The sequence below is a fragment of the Papaver somniferum genome, chromosome 1 (assembly GCF_003573695.1).
Source record: "Papaver somniferum cultivar HN1 chromosome 1, ASM357369v1, whole genome shotgun sequence".
Classification (NCBI taxonomy): domain Eukaryota; kingdom Viridiplantae; phylum Streptophyta; class Magnoliopsida; order Ranunculales; family Papaveraceae; genus Papaver; species Papaver somniferum.
Genome location: NC_039358.1, coordinates 217,336,717 through 217,360,635, shown reverse-complemented (window position 1 = coordinate 217,360,635; position 23,919 = coordinate 217,336,717). Strand labels below are relative to the sequence as shown.

At 36.3% G+C, this 23,919-nt stretch overlaps 3 protein-coding genes and 1 pseudogene across 3 annotated transcripts; 1 reads left to right on the top strand and 3 right to left on the bottom strand.

Moving 5' to 3' along the window:
• Positions 1-194: 194 nt before the first annotated feature.
• Positions 195-1,957, bottom strand: LOC113360216 (annotated as a pseudogene).
• Positions 1,958-2,239: 282 nt separating this feature from the next.
• LOC113315970 (phospholipase A(1) LCAT3-like) lies at positions 2,240-6,141 on the bottom strand. The gene is made up of 11 exons (XM_026564209.1): positions 5,863-6,141; positions 5,587-5,678; positions 4,914-5,041; positions 4,612-4,747; positions 4,464-4,515; positions 4,269-4,369; positions 3,930-4,109; positions 3,590-3,747; positions 2,905-2,959; positions 2,663-2,716; positions 2,240-2,565 (listed from the first exon to the last, which is right to left on the bottom strand). Exons 1-11 carry the CDS (start codon positions 6,086-6,088, stop codon positions 2,398-2,400), a joined length of 1,350 nt encoding a protein of 449 aa, XP_026419994.1. The 5' UTR covers positions 6,089-6,141; the 3' UTR covers positions 2,240-2,397.
• Positions 6,142-9,498: 3,357 nt separating this feature from the next.
• On the top strand, positions 9,499-10,239 carry LOC113360207. Its single transcript, XM_026603745.1, has 2 exons — positions 9,499-9,831; positions 9,982-10,239. Exons 1-2 carry the CDS (start codon positions 9,499-9,501, stop codon positions 10,237-10,239), a joined length of 591 nt encoding a protein of 196 aa, XP_026459530.1.
• A 12,212-nt stretch (positions 10,240-22,451) lies between these two features.
• Positions 22,452-23,179, bottom strand: LOC113360189 (heat shock 70 kDa protein 18-like). The gene is made up of 3 exons (XM_026603728.1): positions 22,969-23,179; positions 22,730-22,893; positions 22,452-22,634 (listed from the first exon to the last, which is right to left on the bottom strand). The coding sequence occupies exons 1-3, from the start codon at positions 23,177-23,179 to the stop codon at positions 22,452-22,454; spliced, it is 558 nt and encodes a 185-aa protein (XP_026459513.1).
• Positions 23,180-23,919: the final 740 nt, after the last annotated feature.

The following is a 23,919-nucleotide window of genomic DNA, read 5'->3' as shown; positions in this document are numbered from 1 at the left end:
ATGCATAAAAACAGGCTTTAGTAGCTAGTTAGCGAGTGAGCTCATACTTGGCTTCGCCCGAGGCACATGTTAGAATCTTTAGCCAGTTAACCATTCTGCTTGGAAATTAAAAATACTTTTAACATTTTTTTTCTATCGAGAGAAAGACTATTAACTATATAGCCAAGTATGTCCAGTCGAGGCACAAAACATGTTCAGAAGAACCCAAATGATCTCAAGAACTTCTGGAATTTCGAGATTTTTGGTGTTGTTGTTGAAGGAGCATCATCAGTAGTAACACCCTGCTGGTACAACTTATCTACGATAGGGTCGCATACATTTTGTAATACCTTCATCCTGCTGCTGATTTCCTCCATTTTAGCAACTTCATTGCTATCCAACCACTGAATGGCACTGTAGACTGCATTCTCGACCTTCTTCTGATCATCCACTGATAACATCCCTCCGCAGTTATTCACCATGTTCCTCATCTTCAATGCATATGTCTCAAATGTGTTCCTCAACTCCACCTTCTTTCTGTGTTCTCATCATCCAACTTGTATATCTCAGCTTCTCGAACCAACCTCTTAATCTCAGCGGACGAGAATCTCCCCTTGTTGTTTTTAATAGTAATCATGTTTTTGCTCCCTGATTCCTTGTTCTCGGCAAACACAGTCAAGATACCATCTGCGTTAATATCAAAGGATACATTGATTCTAGGAACACTTCCGGGCGCCGGAAGAATCCCGTTTAACGTGAAGCTACCCAACAAGTTATTGTCAGGTTCTACTTCTCTCACCCTCATACACCTTAACCAGTACACTAGTTTGTCCGTCAGCGTTAGTACTGAAGTTGTCCCTTTGCTTCTTGGTGGGAATGGTAGTGTTCCTTGGAATCAACACATTCATAACACCTCCAACTGTCTCAACACCAAGAGAAAGAGGAGTGACGTCCAGCAGCACAAAGTCGTGCACCTTTTTACTAGCATCACCATTCAGAATAGCAGCTTGCACTGCAGCACCATATGCCACAGCCTCGTCAGGGTTGATGCTTTTGCAAAGTTCCTTCCCGTTAAAGAACTCCTGCAACAGAGATTGAACCTTTGGGATTCTGGTGGATCCACCTACGAGTACGATTTCGTGAACGCTGTGCATGGCCGTCTTAGCATCTGACAAACACTGCACAACAGGTTCCATACATTTCTTGAACAAATCCATGTTCAACTCTTCGAATTTAGCACGGGTTATGGAGGTATAGAAATCGAAACATCAAAAGTACCACCACCAAGATCAAAGATGAGAACATTCTCCGCAATAACATTCTTGTAATTTTTATCAAGACCGTAAGCAATTCCTGCGGCGGTTGGTTCATTGATGATTCGCAGTACATTAAGGCCAGCGATTTTACCAGCATCTTTAGTAGCTTGACTCTGAGAATCATTAAAGTAAGCAGGGACTGTGATGACAGCATCCTTAACGGTTGAACCAAGGTAAGCTTGGGCTGTTTCTCGCATCTTGGAGAGAACCATGGACGAGATTTCCTCAGCTGATAACGTTTTAGCCTTGCCCATGTAATTCACTTGTATCATTGGTCTCATGTCTTCTCGAGCAATGACTTTGAAAGGCCATAGCTGCATGTCACTCTGAACAGAAGCATCATCGATTTTTCTACCGATCAAACGTTTCACATCTACATAAAACACGAAAACAAACTCATAAAATATTTAAAAAAAGAAGAAAAAAAATTAACAAACATGCATGATGATGAAAATCTTACCGAAAACGGTGTTAGTAGGATTGCTAGCAACTTGATTTAGAGCAGCATCACCGATAAAACGTTGATCATCAGTAAAAGCAACATAAGAAGGTGTAGTACGATTTCCTTGGTCATTAGGGATAATTTCAACTTGGCCGTTTTGCCATACTCCAACACAGGATCCTAAATCAATCCCTATCGCTCTTCCTGATCCAAAAACCATGCTAAAAAGATGATAATAGTTGTTCCTTTGATTGGTGACCTTAATTAAATCCAAAACTTGAATGAATAAAACGGAAAACGAAAGAGTATTTATAGGAAATCATATGCGGCCATGCAGGTCCTAGACTAGTCCTAGGCAGCCGATTGGTGGTTGGTTGGATGTCTTCTATAGTCCTACATGGGCTATATAGAACGTATACAGGAAACCGACAGTATAACTTAAAACTGGAGATACCATGCATAAATCATAATAGCTGTCTATGAGATGGTGGACTTCGAAGGGTGGACTGCAAACATAAGATTTTCTTATTCATCTTGTAACAATCTTCAGATTGGATTTCATAATGTATAATTTTGTTGAATTAATATATACAGGAAAGTTACAAGTAAGCATCAAACTTATTAGCATTGAATATTTTTCTTTCTTTTTCTAGTTCCAATTCACTTGGGGAATGCATCCACCACTTTAGAAGTCTTGGCACGCCGACTCGATTTTTTCGGTTCGATTCCTAACCATTGTTGAATGAGTTGAAAAACAGTTTCATCGCTTAATAATCCGCGATGAGTTGCACTTACTCCTACTCTTTCAGTAGCTGAAAACCAATCACCCTGTATGAAACAGAGAAGAAAAATGATCAAAACGGGGACTCGTGGAATGAAATGGACTGCCTCTCAAAACAATTAGATTTGCATAAATGAATATCACCTTGGCTGATTCCAATGGGACAGTCCCGTCTCCATTCACGTAAGAATACTGGGGCTGGAAAAGAAACAGAAACATTTAGCATGCGCAGTAGTAGAGTGCTAGTACAATTTCAACCACTTATCACACGCAAATGAAGTTTTAAAACTGAGAAGAAGAACAAACTATCAATAAAACTGTCTATTGATGGTCGAAGAACCAACTAAGATGAATTTCTATGGTGTTTGTAACTTCAGTGTACTTACGATTGTGTGGCATATTTGGGGCATATCCTCAATAGGATAAGTTTCTGTTCCGTAGCTGCATTAATGAAAAAGAGAAAATATTATCACACCACAGAGATGTTTCAGTTTCTGAAGCATGAATTAAGGTAGTTCTGGTCGTTGATGAAATAAAAGGTTAGAGTTTCTGATAGGGTGAACGTCATGAGTTTACGCTTGTGACTTGAAATTAGTGCATAAATAATAATACTGCATTTTCGCGAGGGGGTGCTGCTGGGCTCTGATTCCCATGCAAGACGCCCTCGATTGGAGCATCAAGCAGCGCAACCCGGTCAGCTAGTCTGAGCTAAAGCCACCCCTTCTACCTATTTTTTGCTTGGCAGCGGCTCTTTAAAATATGATCAGGAAGAATGAGAAGCTAATCAAAAGTGCTTTCTTTCAGATCATCTTGCAGGGTCATAAATACCTTTTAAGGTGTGCACTATTTACCAAGCGCAGCTGTGCATCCCAAAATGAGTGTGGATTTATGGAAATTTCAAGATTAGAGCAAAAAAGGTCTACTAATAGGCTTTAATGGTCTACTTAGCATCCATTTGGGCCGAAAGGGAAGAAAAGTAGAAAACTGATGGAGTTTGGTGGTTATGTTTTTATCATGCCTTATCTGGAAAGACCTATTATTTTTGTTAAAATGGTTTTTATGTGTACATACCGTACATCAAAAGGAGATTCAAATGACGCTCCAAAGATGTTATAGAATTTGACACCATCTGGTAGTTGAGCTTTGTTGAGAATTTCCCGAGTCTCAGTTGCCCATTTAAGAATTGATTTGTTAAACGGTAATGCGATCGACTTCCCACCGTAATTGAGCTGTATAAAACAGTTAACCTATGAGTGAGATTTTTCTCAACTACGCTGAATTCAAGATCGTTTTTACATCTTTGTGCTCATGGCATTGAGAAGTAATAATAATATCGATAAGATCCTGCGGACCTTCAATTTGAAAATTCAGAAAAGGAATAATACCATATACTTAAGCTTGAGGAGGATACCTCATTATCTTTCAAAGCCTCTTCAAACAATGTAATGCTTTCATTTGGGCCATATGTTTCCAACTTTACTGAAGTTTCATTATTTTCTGATTGCTTTCGCCAAACTTGAATTTGAGGTTGCTTTTCCCACTTGAACTCTGGATTTGGCAACATCTCATAAATTGACGGGCACTCAACCAGCTACGAACGGAAACCACAAAATGTATGTTAAGAGTACAATCTTAAGTACAACAAAAAATCATTTAAGAATGTTAACAAGATGAGGCTACACCGAATGAGAGAATTTACAGCATCAATTAAATGAATAATGCAAGGTAAGTAGTATTCCTTGAGCATTACCAGTTGATGCATCGCCCACCTGGATACGAAAAAGTAGCTTTCAAAGCCTTCAAGAAACTGTAAACCCGTTAAAAGAGTATCATTGATACATCCAGGTGCGCCTGGTAACCATAGAGTATCATCTTAGCAATATATTTAACGTAGCTCCTCTAAAATCAAGAAAATTTATAGGTGAAGGAATAGGGAAGGAAGTACCCTGAAATGGGCAGGCTATGCAAATCCACTTGTTAACATACTTTTCGAATACCTGTAAGTTAATTTCAAAGAAAATATTTGAAATTCCTTAAAAAGTACTATACAACCTGGAAAAAGAGATAAGAGAAAGCAGAAAAGAGTATCTCACATCGTGATAGAGTGAGAGGAAGCACGAAACAAGCAATCCGCCCATCGAGTGCGAAATTATATTCACTTTTCTACCCCCTGAAGCTTTGTAAGCATTCTCAAGTTTTGCTTTTAGACCTTCCATCCCTTTACCAATTCTGGAAACATGAGAAGCAATCCAAAGCTGATATCGTCAAGGCTTCTTTACCATATGCAAGTTTAAGAAACTCTAGCCTAACGAGTTAGTAAGGGCTCAAAAATTCTGAATAGAGATACCTAAGAACCATAAAGGGAACAAATTTTAACTAGTTGACAAATCATTACCTATTACTCTGTCGAAAGTCATAACCGTATCCAAACAATGTAGTTCCTTTCTTATGTCCACATTTAACAAGCATATCAATCATATCATGATATTGATACACTTCTTCCATCTTTAAGCATTTCATAACCTGAAAAGCAAGAAGATAATACATAATGAAGACAAATGAAGTAAACGCAGAAACATGTTATTCTCTAACGTACGCAAAAAGATGTTATTTACAAATTCACTCATACAACAGTCTTGCTAGGTAAAATGTATAAGTCTAATAGAGCTGAGAAGACGTGATCCAAGTCAATTGTGCCTCGGTCACACACCACAAATGAACAAGGCAGGTCTACTCCACCTTCCCTTCTTTTTTTGTTCTACTCCCCACACACATTTTCATAACTCCCCATGGAGCTCATTTTAAGATGACCCATAGGCTGAGATCTCATAATGCAGATAAAAACCAATACACGTAAGCTCGGCTTCTAAATATGAACAATGATGTTAGTACTAATAGAAGATTGAAAAGTGGGTAGCCCTCCGAAGCTTGCACCTTTTAGGTGCACTAACTAACACATTGCAAATAACAAGTTTTACTAAACAAATAGGTGTGATGCACGACGATACCTAATGGAACAGTGTTAACTTCTGAATTACAGAAAAAATAAAAATTAAGCACAAGCTTACCGCTGAGGGATCCAAAATGTCAATTGCATAAAGTCCATAATCATCATCTGGTACAACAATTTCACTATTCTTATCCAATGACTCTGTATAACCTGAAACACAACAACCCAATCCAATTCAATCCAAACCCACTTCACATTCATCTTCAAAATACTAAACAAAAATCACCCAAAGAAAAAGAAGAAGAAAAAAAACCCAAATTTCCCATTCCAAAGCTATATACAATACCACTTCCCATGATTCTAATCTACTATGAAGAAGAACATAATGAAGTACCTGTTTTGGGGTTATAAATAGACCAAGCTCTCTTCTGAAACTCCCAATTAGCTAATAAAACTCTAACCCAAACTCTAATTTCATTTCCAGATTTTTTATCTTTTGAGTTCATGATTGAACCTCCAATCCCAGATACTAATAGCACTGGATCAATACCATCAGCATCATCATTATCAACAAATTCCTTTTTTCCAAAACAATCAGAGAAGCTCCAATCACTAATCATCTTCTTCTTCTTCTTTCACCACTCAATTCTTGAGAAACAAAAAAAAATTGAGTCAAAAGTTAGTTCATCCAAGAAAAATATTTAAGTAGTTGGAATTTGTAGAGTTACACGTGGGGGAATGTCCTTGTTCGGATTTTGGAGGGATAATATGTAACTTTGTGTATTGTAATGAGAAGGACTATGGCTTACTTTGAATTCATCAACGGTTAATATGTTTTTAAAATGATATTTTTCTAGAGTATTCCGCTTGTTTACTTAGGTGTGTGGTTTGTGATGGATGTAGGCTGTGCATTTATGATAGGATGGGAGGAGGGAATCTTGTTTGAGGTAGTTGTTGAATTTATGGCTGATGATTGCACGTGGCGAGGAGTTAAGTGAGAGTTTATCTGATTTAGGAGAGAGTGACCATTGATTGAGATAGATGCTTGGAGTATAGATATACACTAGGTATATGGTATCTTTATAGGTATAATTTGAATTTTGTAGGTAAGGCACTATTTTAGGCAAATGATATATGTCCCGATTGGTTATCCCCACTGGTATTCCGACCGAGACAACCGGTGGGGAAATGACATATATTTCGATTATTTATCCTGACTAATAATTCCGACTGAGACAATTAGTGGGCCTCATTTTGCTCGCACGATCTCAATGCTGAGAATATTACACTGCTGGCTATTAGATGTCCAGTCGGGGTTTTTCTCGGAAAGATCACTCGGTCAATGTGACAGTTCTCCTATTTTTATTCAAAAAGATGCACTCGTTTCATGTGGGATTTCTAGGACTGATTCGATGAGATAAGACCAACAAATCATCTAAAGATTAATTTGGCTAATAGGAAGGGAGTAAAACCGCTATATATGTGCTAAACAAGAATAAAAGTAAGTTTAAAGAGTATTTAATAAAATCATATTGTGTATTTACAAACCTTTGAAACCAGGTTGGCAATTGAGGGGAAGTTATACCCACTTTCTCCCCGCTACTACATTTGTCCATGCTCTAAAACCCATGATATAACTGAAGGATGGGTGGGGATTAATTTTGAATCTCGCTCACACATATGGTAGTGTAACTACTACTACCTATCACTTTTTCATTTTAACATGTTTTGCAAAAATGAAAGAGTATTATCTTTTTCATGCCAAAAACATGTGCACATGATATTGTGCTTCTAATGTCGTACATACCCGGAAAACCAAATAATTACCTTTGTTACTATTTTTATTTTTTTATTATTTTTTGGAATAAATTTTGTAAAGCAAAAATAAACAAAATCAGTAAATCACAGAGAAGACCATACTGGATAAATTTAAGAGACAAAGACAGGAAAACAGATTGTAAGTTCAAGGAGCCTAACATTCAAATAATATATCCCTACCTAAAATCCAAAAACCAAAGGTAGTTACAGTTTACTATTGAAATGCTTATAACCATGAGAAGATTGTAGCTTTGATGTTACATGCTAGTTGGCAAAGATTCTGATTTTTTTTTTATGAAAATTTTGATGTTGTGCTCCTCTTAGACTATGGCACCATCATGTAACAACACCTTCCAGATTATGGCACCATTATCTTTGAGAAGAACCTTCTCTCATAGTCCTTGCAGCTCAATGATATTGTTAAGTTCCCTCTATTTGCCATCCAGACAGTTGAAACAAACGAGATGGATTCAACAGCCGCATTACAAAGCCTGCATAGATATGATGTAATGATACCTCTTCTTTGCATATTATTCTCGTTCAGTTGTATTCTATTTTATACTGCAACTAAGCATCACCCCAACCTACGTCTGAGACTCAACCTCTTTGTAGTTAGTTGGGGCCTACAACCTTGACATAACTAGGTTAAGGTTAGGTTAAGATACTAATTTTTGTTACTTCCAATTTTTGGGTCGGCCGGGGTAGTAAGGTTATGTTAAGCTAATAATTTTAGTTGCTTTTAATGTTAGCCAGGATCATATGTCTTACCGTGGTTAAGTTTTTAGGTTGTGTGGAATGTGATTAGGTTAAGGTGAAATGGTTAGGTTAATGTTAGATATAGTTGGGCAAATGCATAATATTTGTTGTACACAATATTGAGCGATCAATCTGAACCGTCATTTATCCAGGGTACATATGCAACACTTGTCCTTATGATATTGATAGATAGAATACACCACACTCTTGACATAATCATGGGTCGATAATGTTAATAATTTATTCGTTAAACTCAAGTTAGGTTGAAGGGTATGCCTGTCATGAATTAACAAATATGTGCTAATTGTTATAAACGTTTATTTATGTTAATAATATCTAGGGTAAATCCCGTTTATTACCGGTATGCCCTTGTGTCTAGCCTATATAAATAGAGCTTGTATTCTCCCTTTTTCGTTACACACATTAATAAGAATTCTTCTTATCTCTCTACTTTCTCTATCTTTTCCTTTGTGTCACACTATGATATCAACTACGAGCTCACCAACTGAGTGGTAATCTTTTATTCTCTACTATCAAATTTTTTTTTATTATTTTTTTATCAGTCAAAGGCATCCATGAACGTTGCGTACTACGTGATGCAGAAAAGAAAAGAAATAAAAACAGTGCAACTGTTTACCTTTTTAGGTTTTTGTTCTTTATGGTGTTTGATATGAATGAATACCCACGAAATATCAAACTACAAGGTTTTATTGACCTACAAAGTCTTTTTCGTGAATAGTATTTTTCTTGTACACATCTGTACGACTGTACCTAACTTTGATAGCAAACTGCTGCTACTATACACGATAACTTTATTTTTTTTCTTTTTTTGCTTTCTTCTTTTACACCGGATGCTAAGCATGTGAAAGTGACAACTCTCACCACTTTTTCTTTATAACTTTTTTTTTGAATCTCTTTATGATTCAATGATTAGATCATTAGATTATTATTTATTTACCTATAGCAGACTTACAACTTGCAAGCACTTTTGTATTTTTTTATGCTACAATGCTACAGCCATGTGAAGTCAAACAAAGCTTGCTATATCTTTCGACTTGGAACTATTATAGCACTAATATTATTTGTTTTTTTTAGATTTTCAGGTTTCGTGAAGTACTACAACCAATGTATATATTTTCACAACCCAGTTGATGTCAATATTAAAAACATGTGGACGTATTGCTTTCCCTTTTTCAAGCTTTTAGTATCAACAGAGACATAGCTTGTTTTCTTAACAGAGCTATTTTTTTAAGAGATGTATTGTTATGTGCTATTATCAATTTTTTATTATTTTATTAACAATATTTGTTTATGCTTGAAGTGTGTTTGTATGTTAAATATTTTATTGGTTATGTCTGGCTATGCCGTCTAACCAATAATTATTTTTTTATACCGTTAATTTAATTTTATTATTTATTGTGCCACGTTTAATTTTTTTTTATTTTATACTCAGACAATGTCCAAACTCTTTGACCTGGACTTCATGGCCCTTGACATTACTGGAAAGAACTATTTGTCATGGATTTTGGATGCAGAAGCGCACCTTAGTGCCAAGACTTTGGGAAACACTATTGTTTTGAACAACAAAGAATCCCCTGAGGATCACTCCAAAGCCTTAATATTTCTCTGTCATCACCTTGACGAGGCTTTGAAGTCCCGATATCTTACGGTGAAAGACCCGTACACTTTGTGGATAGAGCTGAAAGATCGTTTTGATCATCAGAAAACAGTGATTTTACCTCGTGCAAGGTATGAGTGGATGCATATGCGCCTCCAAAACTTCAAGAGTGTAAGTGCATACAATTCAACACTTTTTCAAATTGTCTCTCGTTTAAAACTATGATGTGAAACAGTTACTGATGTTGATCTTTTGGAGAAGACTTAGTCCACCTTTCATGCTTCAAACATTTTGCTTCAACAACAATATCGTGAAAGGCAGATTAAGAAATATTCAGAGCTTATCTCTTGCCTTCTAGTAGCTGAGCAGAATAATGAGTTATTACTCAAGAACCATCAAAGTCACCCAGCAGGTTCAATAGTTGCTCCAGAAATGAACGCTATGAAACTTCCCGAAGGATTTCGTATGCCTGAAGCAGACAAGTCCAAAGGTCGTAGTGTATACTCAATAAAACTTCAAAGAGCTCTATATGGACTAAAGCAATCTGGAAGAATGTGGTATAATCGCCTCAGTTATTGAAAGAGGGATATACCAATAATGCTATTTTTCCATGTGTTTTCATTAAGAAACCCAATTCTGGGTTTGCTATTATTGCAGTATACGTTGATGATCTAAATCTTGTTGGAACTTTAAAAGAACTCACTGAAACCGCTGCTTGCTTGCAGAAAGAATTTGAGATGAAAGATCTTGGTAAAAGTAAGTATTTTCTTGGTTTACAAATTGAGCATGTCTCAAATGGGATATTTGTCCATCAATCTACTGATTAATGATTTTTCGTGGGTTGTAGTAATGAGGTTCAAACTCTCGTACTTGTGAAGATTAAATTTAAGATTTGATAAAATTATATATACAAAAATATTAACAATGGGTGCGAGAGGTAACCAAGACACTAGATTCCACTATTATGCAAAATTGAATGATAAATATTTCAAAACTCTATTCAATTCTTAAGTCCTCTTTTATCTTTAATTCACTATCAATCATACAGATTCTCAAACATTATTTGTAAACCTTAAGCATAGATTATCAAGAGATTAAACCAAGCATAACCTATCAAACTGAATAACAAATAATTAAGACAATCATTCAAATAATTTAAAACTCTGCAAAAGCAGCGATTAGGTGAATTATATAATTAAATGAAATAGTTACCCATTTATGTTGCGTGAATAGCTTCCTCCATTGCCTTGGTTACGAGGGAATTAGCCGCTCATCATGTTGGAAAACCTCTCAAAATATTTCATTGATGCTCAAGAATGGTTTACAAATGATGAGAATATGAGAAATACAATAAAACCGGGTTTGTAACAATTATATTTGTTACAAACAGAGAACTACGACCCTCAGTGACAAAAGAAGACTGCTGCATATGTGTCGCAAACGCTGTAGCAAATAAGTCTGCCTGATGTACGACCCACAAGTGTGAGTCGTTATTGCTGTAGAAAAACGGCTGCTGGTGCAGGTCCGTTCTTCGTGTTCTTCATGTTCATCAGCAGCAGCAGCAGAAACCGAGTTTGGGAAAACTCGAATTTCTTCTTCTCTGACTCTCCTCAGCCCCCCAGACTCGACCCCCATTCTCTGTGATACCAGAAATCTATTTATACTCCTCAGCCTCATTTAATCACGCCATAACTCAAGATAATTCTCTCTTTACTCGGCTTAAAGAGAAAATATTTTTTGGATATTTTCTTCCTTTAATTATCTCTCCACGCGCTGAAATGATGTATAAACACTCCAAACATGATCTTACACGCTGTAGAATTGATTCAACACTCTCCAAACACATGAGTACACGTCTAAATTTGATGTGATCGTGTGATATTCATTTCTTGAACGTGCTTCCTGATTTCTTGATTGCGATGATTCCAACCAATTATGATCGATCCTAACACCCAAAATGTCTTCCTCTATCCATATCACAAATACCCATTGAAAATAAGAGGTTTAATCGAACTCTAACCCCTCCAAAAATCGATCGATCCAACTGCCAGTGAGAAGAAATATTTTCCCGCCTTTTTCCAAAATTTGAATTATGAGAAGAAAAGTGTCCTCCCCCTAATCCTGTACGGGTGTCCCTTTAGCAATTGGGGTGGAAATAGTAATTTTGGGGTGGAAATAGTAATTTTTCTGGGTTCCTCCGGAACATTTCTGGGACGCTTCCGGTGCATTTCTGAGGTGCCTCCGGTACATTATCCTGGGGTGTAAAACACTACTTTTCGATCTCATTTCGCCGCAAAGGCTTATTTCTCTAAAAACATCTACAAAAACACAAAATAACACAATAAGTACTTAATCGAGTCTAACAATACAGAATATTGAGGACAAAATAGACACATAAATGCGTCTATCAAATACCCCCAAACTTATTATTTGCTAGTCCTCGAGAAAAAATAAAATCCTAACTCACTAGGTGTCCCTAGTGACCGAGTTAATCTCGGGAGGGTTTACCAGAGGTGTACCCACAAAACCTTTACTCCAGACCCTAGCTTATCTATGCAGAACCTTGGAAGGCACTAAAAAATCTCCTTGGTTGGCATACTTATTGACTATAAGAGGAAGTACCCTGATGCGAAATTCCAATTGTTGTACACGAGTTTGCACTCAAGCATACTAAAATTCATATATAAGTGACAGAGCTCTACTCAGATAGTCGCACTATGGACATCAATATCCGGAGTCAAAACTAATCACATGGATAGATCAAGAAGATGGATATAGAAAAACATAGATAGTTTTGATGTTTACTAAGTGAACGACGTTTCCCATATCTGTCTGAAGGCCTCCGCAAAAATGAACCTATCCTAATGGATTGAGATACTAGTCTGACTAATATCAACACACTTGCATATACAAGGGTACCAGTGGTCGATAACCTAACTCTAGGTTAACACAACTAGCATATACAAGGGTACCAGTGGTCGACTTTATTGAATTTTATTCCTTTTGGTCAAATGGTCTGGTCTCAATTTTTTTTTTTTTTTTTTCATGGTATCTCAATCACTCTAATTCACCCTAGCATTGGTAACAAATTGAATCGTGAGCCCCACCAAATCACTTAGAAACATATTTAAAAAGAAAACAACATCAAAAAGAAAAGAAGTGAAAAGGACTCAACGAGATATGGTGAAACTATCATGTTATTCCTAACAACTGAGCTCTGTGCTTTTATGAATAGACTCTTTAGATGTTGCCATCTAATCAGATTGGTTCCTCAACTCCTACAATCAAAATGCTTCCATCCACTTAGATTAGTTAGTGCAACCCTTAATAAGCATAAATTTCTAGTCTCTGGATCTTAATAATTGCAACTAAAAAGTTTCTCCCATACCCCCAAACTTAAATCTAACATTGTCCTCAATGTTCTAAAGATGAAACTAAAAGCATGAACAAGGAGACACTGTTACCATTTGAAGCGAAAGAGTTAAGGAAAGATATTACCGTGTTGCATGAGCATGGGATACCTCCTAAGAAGTGCTAATTTTAAAGTCTTCAGCCAGACTTAGGAAAGGATTAGTCAACTCGAACCATAAAATAACAGTCGAAATAACTGTGGGTCTTCAAAACTAAATAGAGCTGACCAAAGGAAAATGCAATGAACCAAGAAAGTGAACAAGACTATCATGCCCTTACTTAGTTTCCTGATTAAGAAATTTATATCTAATTGTGGTTCAGGTTCAGGTTCTATGAAAGGGTCTAAATAGAAAATTTTCATTGGCTGTGTTTCTTCATAGGAGGGATCCGAATCATTAGGTCCTAGAGTCTGGAAAAACTCAAATATGATCTTAGAAGCGCACAATAATAACCTAAATAACTGAGGATCCTCTAAGTCAATAAGATTTGACTTACATAATTGACCAAAATGAGAGTAGTGGTCATTCTTAAGCAAATGTGTCGATTCTAATTTCCTGAAGCATTTAGGTTTAGTCTCACAACTTAATATTCAACACATTTGGAATATAAACGTTCCCACAGTTGGAAGAAAACTATTTGGTGGGAAACCAAAGTCAATCTGGGGATCATAGCCTGGGCAAACCACATCAACCAGAGGATGGGTTTCTAATAACTGAACTCCTTCATGGACATCATTAGGCTCGGGAAAACGAGTATGAAGGTAATCTTGTAAAATGGTCGAGGCACAGATATCAAGTCCTAAGTGTGGGGACTTTCTGAGAGTTAAAGGTAAGGCACTAGGGAAGTGATAATCACCCCCAAACTTAGAGTTTTCAGTGTCTCTAGATAGACCTCTAATTATTTCTTGAACTTCCGTATCTTCAGAGTCCTTAAAATATTCAAGAGATTCTTCTAAGTTATTATCAGGTAGTGCATCTTTACTCATCTCTACGGGTTTATCTTCTTCTTCCAAGACTATTGTTTCTAAGTCGCTAGACTCTAAAACACTATTTTCGAAATGAACCCGTTCCTCTAAACCACTATCGGCTTCGTAATCAAAAGGAAAAACTACATCGTATAAAACGGTGGTATCCCTAATCAAATCCTCGTCCTTTTGAATAGGTGAATAATCATAAAAATTATTTGGATTTGAACTAGAAATAATATAATCACTATACAGCTCAATTGTATTACTAGACTCCTGATCACTATGCCTACATATTTCAGATTCTTCATTACTGCTATCCTCATCATCATAGTACGAAGATGATTGAACCTTATCTAAATAAGTAGTGTCTTTTATTCTAACCTCGTCCTTTAAATTAGGCAAATATTCACTATTTACATCAAGGGTAAAATTGGAAACACTATTTTGGAAATTTAGATCTTTTAGAGAAGTTCTATTCTGGGTCTCTAACAAAATCTTTTGGGCCGACTCACATGAATTCCTAACGTTATCTAGGAAATCAGGTAAAGAAAGTTCACTCATTGCATTATTTTCGTCCATAACTAAGTTATTCATTTCAGCGAACTTACGTGCTGTCTCAGCTAACTTACGTGTCGACTCAAGTAAAGAGGAATTAGCAGAATTTTTCTCGTATGATTGATGGTTGTGAGGATAGTGATTGGTCTCACCATGGTATGAACCATAACCTTGAAAAGTTTGGCGTTCCCAACCACTATTCCCACCATGGTAATAAAACTGATGATGTCCATATTCAAATTCAGGTCGATATTCATTGTATTGGCTTCTATCATACCAGCTCGACATTCTTAATTGCAAGGGAATTCTATACAATCACAAACAAGGCTGACTCGACCAAATCAAACCTATAAAATTTAGCAAACAAAAAGCATGATGGCTCCACTTAGATTGTTTCTAGACCAGCTTCTATCTTTCGAAAGGGAATTCGTTGCAATTTGAGCAAACCCCTCTGGAATCAATCCGGGTCAAAGTAAGTTGAATAGAGGCGAGCGAAGCTTAGTAGATCTTTGATACCCAAGGCCTCACCGCATTAGAAGGCGGCGCAGTCACGCATTCAACTCACAGAAACCATCATGAACTTTGAAGTGTGCTTAAAGAGCAACCAATATTTTTCGAACGAGTTTCCTGTTAAGCTCGTTACCCTATCGGTCTCTTTCTAGTCAAAATTTTAGGATTAGGTTCGCGTTTGGTTTCGTTTTCCTAAGGCGGGCAAGAAGAGAACGGTGATGAAATCCGAACCCTTATCTTGTATGGCCAGTTCTTGCCCTTTACTAGGAAATTAAAGCATCCGGTTCAGTCCTCAACATATAATCACCTTAAGGCAGACAGTAAACCCGCTTGCAGGAGATTCGCGGGTGTTTCGAAAGACTTACCTCACGTACCAGACGGGCGAAGAACCACTGAAGTCGACTCGGGCCACGACTCCTATGTCGTGTACGAACCCGAGGGGCCGAGAAGATATTGTAATCGTCGTCATTCCCTGCAAACAGTTTGTATTTAAGGGTACCCTTCCGTAGGGTTTAAAATTAAAATAAATTGTCCAAAGTCCAGAGTCCAAAGTAAAGTGAAAAAATATTACAAAAATTTCCTAATACAATTCTAAAAAAAATTAAAAATTAAAAAAAATAATAATAAAACTAAATCCTAAAAAATTATTTGTCTTCTTTTTTTCTTTTCTTTAGCTTTGAGCTTTGTTCCAAGTCCTTAGTGTCCAATCTTCAAACCTGCAAATCAAAGACACAAACAAAGAAACGTAAAGAGGAACAAATGAAAATAATAAAAACCTAAAAATTCTACCTAAGCACAAATCCGCGTCGGCGGCGCCAAAATGATTAATATTTTTGATTGTGGTTGTAGTAATGAGGTTCAAACTCTCGGACTTGTAGAGATTAAATTTAAAGATTTGATAAAATTATACAAAAATATTACTAATGGGTGCGAGAGGTAACCAAGACACTAGATTCCACTATTATGCAAAAATGAATGATAAATATTTCAAAACTCTATTCAATTCTTAAGTCCTCTTTTATCTTTAATTCACTATCAATCATACAGATTCTCAAACATTATTTGTAAACCTTAAGCATAGATTATCAAGAGATTAAACCAAGCATAACCTATCAAACTGAATAACAAATAATTAAGACAATCATTCAAATAATTTAAAACTCTGCAAAAGCAGGGATTAGGTGAATTATATAATTACATGAAATAGTTACCCATTTATGTTGCGTGAATAGCTTCCTCCATTGCCTTGGTTACGAGGGAATTAGCCGCTCATCATGTTGGAAAACCTCTCAAAATATTTCATTGATGCTCAAAAATGGTTTACAAATGATGATAATATGAGAAATACAATAAAACCGGGTTTGTAACAATTATATTTGTTACAAACCAGAGAACTACGACCCTCAGTGACAAAATAAGACTGCTGCATCTGTGTCGCAAACGCTGTAGCAAATAAGTCTGCCTGATGTACGACCCACAGGTGTGAGTCGTTATTGCTGTAGAAAAACGACTGCTGGTGCAGGTCCGTTCTTCGTGTTCTTCATGTTCATCATCAGCAGCAGCAGCAGAAACCGAGTTTGGGAAAACTCGAATTTCTTCTTCTCTGGCTCTCCTCAGCCCCCAGACTCTCGACCCCCATTCTCTGTGATACCAGAAATCTATTTATACTCCTCAGCCTCATTTAATCACGCCATAACTCAAGATAATTCTCTCTTTACTCGTCTTAAAGAGAAAATATTTTTTGGATATTTTCTTCCTTTAATTAGCTCTCCACGCGCTGAAATGATGTATAAACACTCCAAACATGATCTTACACGCTGTAGAATTGATTCAACACTCTCCAAACACATGAGTACACGTCTAAATTTGATGTGATCGTGTGATATTCATTTCTTGAACGTGCTTCCTGATTTCTTGATTGCGATGATTCCAGCCAATTATGATCGATCCTAACACCCAAAATGTCTTCCTCTATCCATATCACAAATACCCATTGAAAATCAGAGGTTTAATCGAACTCTAACCCCTCCAAAAATCGATCGACCCAACTGCCAGTGAGAAGAAATATTTTCCCGCCTTTTTCCAAAATTTGAATTATGAGAAGAAAAGTGTCCTCCCCCTAATCCTGTACGGGTGTCCCTTTAGCAATTGGGGTGGAAATAGTAATTTTCTGGGTTCCTCCGGTACATTTCTGGGACGCTTCCGGTGCATTTCTGAGGTGCCTCCGGTACATTATCCTGGGGGTGTAAAACACTACTTTTCGAGCTCATTTCGCCGCAAAGGCTTATTTCTCTAAAAACATCTACAAAAACACAAAATAACACAATAAGTACTTAATCGAGTCTAACAATACAGAATATTGAGGACAAAATAGACACATAAATGCGTCTATTATCTACTTATACATAAAAAGTCTTAAAACAATTTTATATGGACAAAGCACATCCACTGAGTTCCCCTATGGTTGTGAGATCACTTGACATGAATAAAGACCCATTTCGACCTAAAGAAGATGGTGGAGAACTTCTTGGTCCGGAATTTCCATATCCAAGTGCAATTGGTGCTCTTATGTATCTTGCAAATTGCACAAGCCCAGATATTGCTTTTTCAGTTAATATGTTAGCTAGATACAGTTCTGCTCCAACTCGAAGACACTGGAATGGAATCAAGCACTTATTACGTTATCTTAGTGGCACTATTGATTTAGGTTTATTTTACTCTTATGAATTTAAGTCAAAACTAATTGGGTACGCAGATGCAGGTTATCTTTCAGATCCACACAAAGGACGATCACAAACTGGATATTTGTTTACTTATGGAGATACAACTATATCTTGGCGGTCAGTGAAGCAAACAATTTCAGCTACATCTACAAATCATTCTGAACTACTATCAATCCATGAAGCAAGCCGTGAGAGCGTCTGGTTAAGGTCAGTAATACACCATATTCAAGAATCATGTGGATTTCCTTCAACTAAAGATTCACCAACAATATTATACGAAGACAATACTGCTTGCATTGCACAACTAAAGGAAGCATTTATCAAAGGTGATCGAATAAAGCACATCAGTCCAAAGTTCTTTTTCTCACATGATCTACAGAATGATGGTGTGATTGATATCCAACAAGTACGTTCAAGCCACAATCTAGCAGACCTCTTCACTGAAGCATTACCAACTTCTACATTCAAGAAATTAGTTCACAAGGTTGGAATGCGTCGACTTAAAGATTTGTAGGCCAAGATTTCGCTCAAGTATCCATCAGGGGGAGCGTCATTAGGATTTAAACGTGTTGTACTCTTTCCTTCGTCAAGGTTTGTCCCACTGGGTTTATTTGTCAAGGTTTTAATGAGGTAGCATATGCGTGTCCAACACTCACTGTTCTGATTCTCACACATTTCAGGTTTTTTCTCTATTTATTTTCCTGATATATTTTTGTGACTTAGACACATTGGTCATCAGTGGGAGTGTTATAAACGTTTATTTATGTTAATAATATCTAGGATAAATCTTGTTTATTATCGGAATGCCCTTGTGTCTAGCCTATATGAATAGAGGTTGTATTCTCCCTTTTTCGTGACACACATTAATAAGAATTCTTCTTATCTCTCTACTTTGTCTGTCTTTTTCTTCGTGTCACACTACTAATTGATTTCTATTTTTTATATAGCAACTAATTACATGTCTGTTCTTCCTGTAAATGCAAAACAATTACATTATTTACACCAAAAACAATAAAATAGATCCATTGTTGTTGCTTCTAGTAACATGGAATTTTTTTAATCAATCATAATAGGATATTGCAATCTTTTGAAAGAAACCATAAAATTCCAAATATTTGTTATTTATTCTTTTTTTTTTGTTGTATTGCGGTATTGGTACAGTATGTCATTCCTTAATTGTTGTAACAAGAACACTATAAGCTGGTTCCATGTTATTGGGTTCACAAAATCAATTTCATCATACAATTCCTGCAAACAAACAAAGAAAATACATATCACCATTAGAACTGATAAAAACTAATGAAACTCAAAAAAGGCACAAATAATCAAACCAGATTTGGTTGAAAAGGATGTCCAAGTTGAAGTCCTTGATTCAATAGAGGATCACCGAACTCAGGTTCTTCTACAGGGGGGATTCAAATCCACATTGAGTGGTAGGTACATGAATTACTGCTGGAATGGACACTTTTGGTCCTAAATCCAAGAGGGGGATTCCTTGATGGAGGTCCAGATCACCAAATTCAGGTTCTTCTAAAGGTGGAAAATTCAAATCCAAATTGAGCGGGTGTTAATTGACTGACTAACTACGAATATAAGGAAAATGTATCATGTATGTCATTAATAATAAAAAGGGAGGGTACCAAATACACCATCAATTTTTAAATTTCGGAACTTGATAAACAATTTATTTTTGAAGTTTAATCAAATATAAAAGTAGACAAGAAATTTCCTTGGATAATCTCTATTCAAGACTTTTGGATCACAAGGATGATCTATATACAAGTTGTAATTACTTTAATTATATAAATTAATCAAATATAATGCGAAAATAAAGGTAAAACAACATACCACAAATTATGTTAACGTGGAAAAGTACAACTGCAAAAAAAAAAAGGCGAGACATAGTCTAAATTGAGCATTCACTGAACAAAATGTTACACCTCTTGCATATTATTATACTTTATACTATATGTAATTGACATGAAAATACCTACTAAGTTACCCGTTTTGGTCGTATTCTTACACCTGTGAAAGCTCCCAGCATATTGAATATTAAATGTATTTAGAAGTTACACTTGAAGATTTTCAAGCAAAAACCTTATTCTCTTTTGAAGATGCTTCTCAAACAGTTGTGAAAGACCATCATTATCCTTCCTCAACATGAGGACTAATTGAATTGTTGTTTCCTTAAGTAGTTATACCTAATTGTAATTTCCTTACCAGAACAATCAACATTATGATTAGTCTTATTTGAATTTTTGCGGAAACTCCAAATTTAGATTTCGACTATTAATTAAGTGTTGGTATAAGATCTTAAATTAAAGTTCTATAAAATCTTGTTTGAGTAAAGCAAAAGAGAATAACCTTACAAAAGATAAGGAACTGTAGAAAAATAAAATCAAGATATAGGTTTCGAAACTAAACATTATTTAGATTATGAAGTGGTTCAACAACACATGTTCCCATTTTTTTATGTATATGAAGGTCGATGCTTCTTCTGTAAATAAAAATTGTATAGTTTTATAAAACTTGAAAGAAGAAAGAAAAACATGATACTTTCTTTAATAGAAGTATGTATATATATTCTGAGAAGAGTACGTTAACATTTTTTTTTTGGATGGAAAAGGTTAATATGTTAACTTAAGCAATGTAATACAGAAGATCTACAATTTTATTTTCATCAAAATATTAGAAGTAATACTCTCTTTTCGCACTCGTTGACACAAGTGTGATGACATATGATGCAGTCTTCTGATCCTTGCTTCTTTTGCAACTAGGGCTGCACAAGACCCGCCCACGATACCCAAACCCACCCGTACCCTCTAAATCCGTGGGTTTTTAATCCATACCCGCCCGTTGTGGGTGCGGGGTTGGTTATGGAAAAAAACACCCGCTGTCTGTGGGTGCGAGGTTGGTTTAAGCTAATACCCGCCCATACCTGTCCAAAAAACCAGCAGATTATATACCATTAGATAAAACTAATCCTAGTCGTCCATTATGAAACCCTAATACTAGTAGATAGGATAACTGATAACCCTCATTCACTTTCTACACTCTTCTTTCTGTTCGGCCTCTCCTCTTCTTCCTCCTCAGTTCTTCTTCTTCACCTACGAACGACAATTACCAGAAATCCTCACCAGAAATCGACAACAACAACTTCGAATCTTCACCAGAAATCGACAACAATCGAAAAATCAACATATTCAACATTTAATCTTCATCTGAGAACTTCCTAGATATGAATATTTTGGGGGTTTTGGTTTTTTTTTCTCACTTAATCAAGGAGAATAGAAGTTACTCTAAATACTTGAATATAAAGCGGGTTTAAACCCGTTTAAACCCATACCCGCCCAACCCGTAGCGGGCGGGTAAAAAAACCCGCCCGCTGTTTGTGGGTGCGGGGTTGGTTATGAAAAAAAAAACCCGCAGTCTGTGGGTGCGAGGTTGGTTTTAGCTTATACCCGCCCATACCCGCCCATGTGCATCCCTATTTGCAACTGAGTCCGCTGCAGCATTGTAATTCATGTTTATAAATTTAACCTGTGCTTGAGGAAGTTTATCGAACAAGTAAATTTCTTCTTTAATAGTATTCTCCACAACCCATAAAGCTTTTGTATCTTGTTTGGTGGTAGAATCTCGAAGGAGTTTCCAGTCTATGACTATACAAACGCTAGAAAGAATATTATCTTTTAGCCACTTTAAAGCATTTAACAGTGCTTTTGCTTCAGCATGTAACGCCTAGGAAGCCTAATCACAGCCAGCTGAAATATGTAGGAAAGCTTCTTGGTCTGCCGAGTATAGAATGAAGGCATATCCCATGGATAGTTTTTCTTTTTTAAAGGACGCATCAATGAAAATTATCCAATCCGACCTGATGTTATTCCAAACGTGATTGGTAATATTCATTTTTCGGATGCCTTGAGATTTAATCTCTTCCTTGATAACTGAAGACTAGATGAAATTTTTTATCTGCTGAATTAAATAGGAGGAGTACGGAACGGTTTTCCTGAAAACAACCTCGCATCTATATTTCCATATGAACCAAAGAATTATTGCAATTTGTTCACTAAGTTGCGAGAAGTTTTGATCGGCGATCCAAAATTCAACCCACTTGCTAATCACATATGTGTTAACTCGTGAATTGACCGCTTCCAAGGAGCAACAAAACCAAACTGCTCAGGCAAAAGGGCATGTTCTAAAAAGATGATTTTTCATTTACATAGCTTGGTTATTGCACATTTGACACTCCGGGGAAACCTCTGGGTTATGAGTCGTTAGTCTACTCGAGGTCGGTAAAGCTTTTTAAATTAATTTCCAAATAAACAGCCTGATCCGAGGTAGAGTCTGCAGCTTCCATAGTTTTTTCCAAGGGAAATCCATATCATTCTCATTATCAGAATTACGATTAATGAGAAAGTTATATATATTTTTTGCCGAGAAATCTCCTGATTGGTGGTGAACCCATCTTTCCTGTCACAATCTTCTATATTTGGGGTAATAGCTAGAATTTTTTCTTTTATATATCTGAAGAGAACAAATCATCTAGCTTTTTCGTGTCCCAATATCCTTCATTATTTATTAACTCTTGAACTTTTCGCGAAAAATTATCATCTATGTCCCTTGGTTTATTTAATCTGTTCGTGTTTAGAATCCAATTGTCCTCCCAAATCAAAGATGAGAACATTCTCTGCAATAACATTCGTGTACTTTTTATCAAGACCGTAAGCCATCCCCGCGGGGGTAGGTTCATTGATGATTCGCAGTATATGAAGGCCAACGATTTTGCCAGCATCTTTAGTAGCTTGACGCTGAGAATCATTAAAATAAGCAGGGAATGTGATGACAACATCTTTAACGGTTGAACCAAGGTAAGCTTGGTTGTTTCTCCCATCTTAGAGAGAACCATGGACGAGATTTCTTCAGCAGATAATGTTTTAGCCTTTCCCATGTAATTGACTTGTATCATTGGCCTCATGTCTTCTCCAGAAATGACTTTGAACGGCCATAGCTGCATATCACTCTGAACAGACGCATCATTGATTTTTCTACCAATCAAACGTTTCACATCTACATAAAACGAAAACAAACTCATAAAATATTTATAAAAAAAAAATTAACAAACATGCATGATGAAATTCTTACCGAAAATGGTGTTAGTAGTATTCATAGCAACTTGATTTAGAACAACATCACCGATAAAATGTTGATCATCTGTAAAAGCAACATAAGAATGTGTAGTGCGATTTCCTTGGTCATTAGGGATAATCTCAACATGGCCGTTTTGCCATACTCCAACACATGAATATGTCGTTCCTAAATCAATCCTTATCGCTCTTCCTGATCCAAAAACCATGTTAAAAAAGATGATAGTAGTTGTTCCTTTGATTGGTGATCAGACACCTTAATTAAATCCAAAACATGAAACGAAAGAGTATTTATAGGAAATCATATACATCCTTGCAGGCCCTAGACTAGTCCTAGGCAGCCGATTGGTGGTGGGTTGCATGTCTTCTATAGTCCTACTGGGATATATAGAACGTATACAGGAAACCGACAGTATAAATTAACTGAAGGATGGGTGGGGATTAATTCTGAATCTCGCTCACACATATGGTAGTGTAACTACTACTACCTATCACTTTTTCATTTTAACCTGTTTTGCAGAAATGAATAGAGTATTATCTTTTCCTTGCCAAAAACACGCGCACATGATATCGTGCTTTTAATGTCGTACATACCCGGAAAACCAAAATAATTATCTTTGTTTCTATTTTTTTTTTATTATTTTTTGGAATAATTTTTACAAAGAAAAAATAAACAAAATCGGTAAATCATGAAGAGCCCAGACTGGATATATTTAAGAGACAAAGACAGGAAAACATATAGTAAGTTTGAGGAGCCTAACATTCAAATAATATATCCCTACCTAAAATCCAAAAACCCAAAGGTAGTTACAGTTTACTAATGAAATGCTTGAGAAGATTGTAGCTTTGATGTTACATGCTAGTTGCCAAAGATTCTGATTTTTTTTAATGAAAATTTTGATGTTGTGCTCCTCTTAGACTATGGCACCATTATGTAACAACACCTTCC

Bases quoted from the DNA above. Each gene is read 5' to 3' on its own strand.
- LOC113315970 (XM_026564209.1), bottom strand. From the start codon at position 6,088: ATGATTAGTGATTGGAGCTTCTCTGATTGTTTTGGAAAAAAGGAATTT. The intron at 4,370-4,463 runs GTACTTCCTTCC...TATGGTTACCAG, and splicing joins CATAGCCTGCCCATTTCAGG to GCGCACCTGGATGTATCAAT. The intron at 4,110-4,268 runs GTAATGCTCAAG...TTCCGTTCGTAG, and splicing joins GGTGGGCGATGCATCAACTG to CTGGTTGAGTGCCCGTCAAT.
- LOC113360207 (XM_026603745.1), top strand. From the start codon at position 9,499: ATGTCCAAACTCTTTGACCTGGACTTCATGGCCCTTGACATTACTGGA. The intron at 9,832-9,981 runs GTAAGTGCATAC...CGTGAAAGGCAG, and splicing joins GCCTCCAAAACTTCAAGAGT to ATTAAGAAATATTCAGAGCT.
- LOC113360189 (XM_026603728.1), bottom strand. From the start codon at position 23,179: ATGGTTTTTGGATCAGGAAGAGCGATAAGGATTGATTTAGGAACGACA. The intron at 22,894-22,968 runs GTAAGAATTTCA...CGTTTTATGTAG, and splicing joins TACTACTAACACCATTTTCG to ATGTGAAACGTTTGATTGGT. The intron at 22,635-22,729 runs GTTCTCTCTAAG...AATGATTCTCAG, and splicing joins CTGAAGAAATCTCGTCCATG to CGTCAAGCTACTAAAGATGC.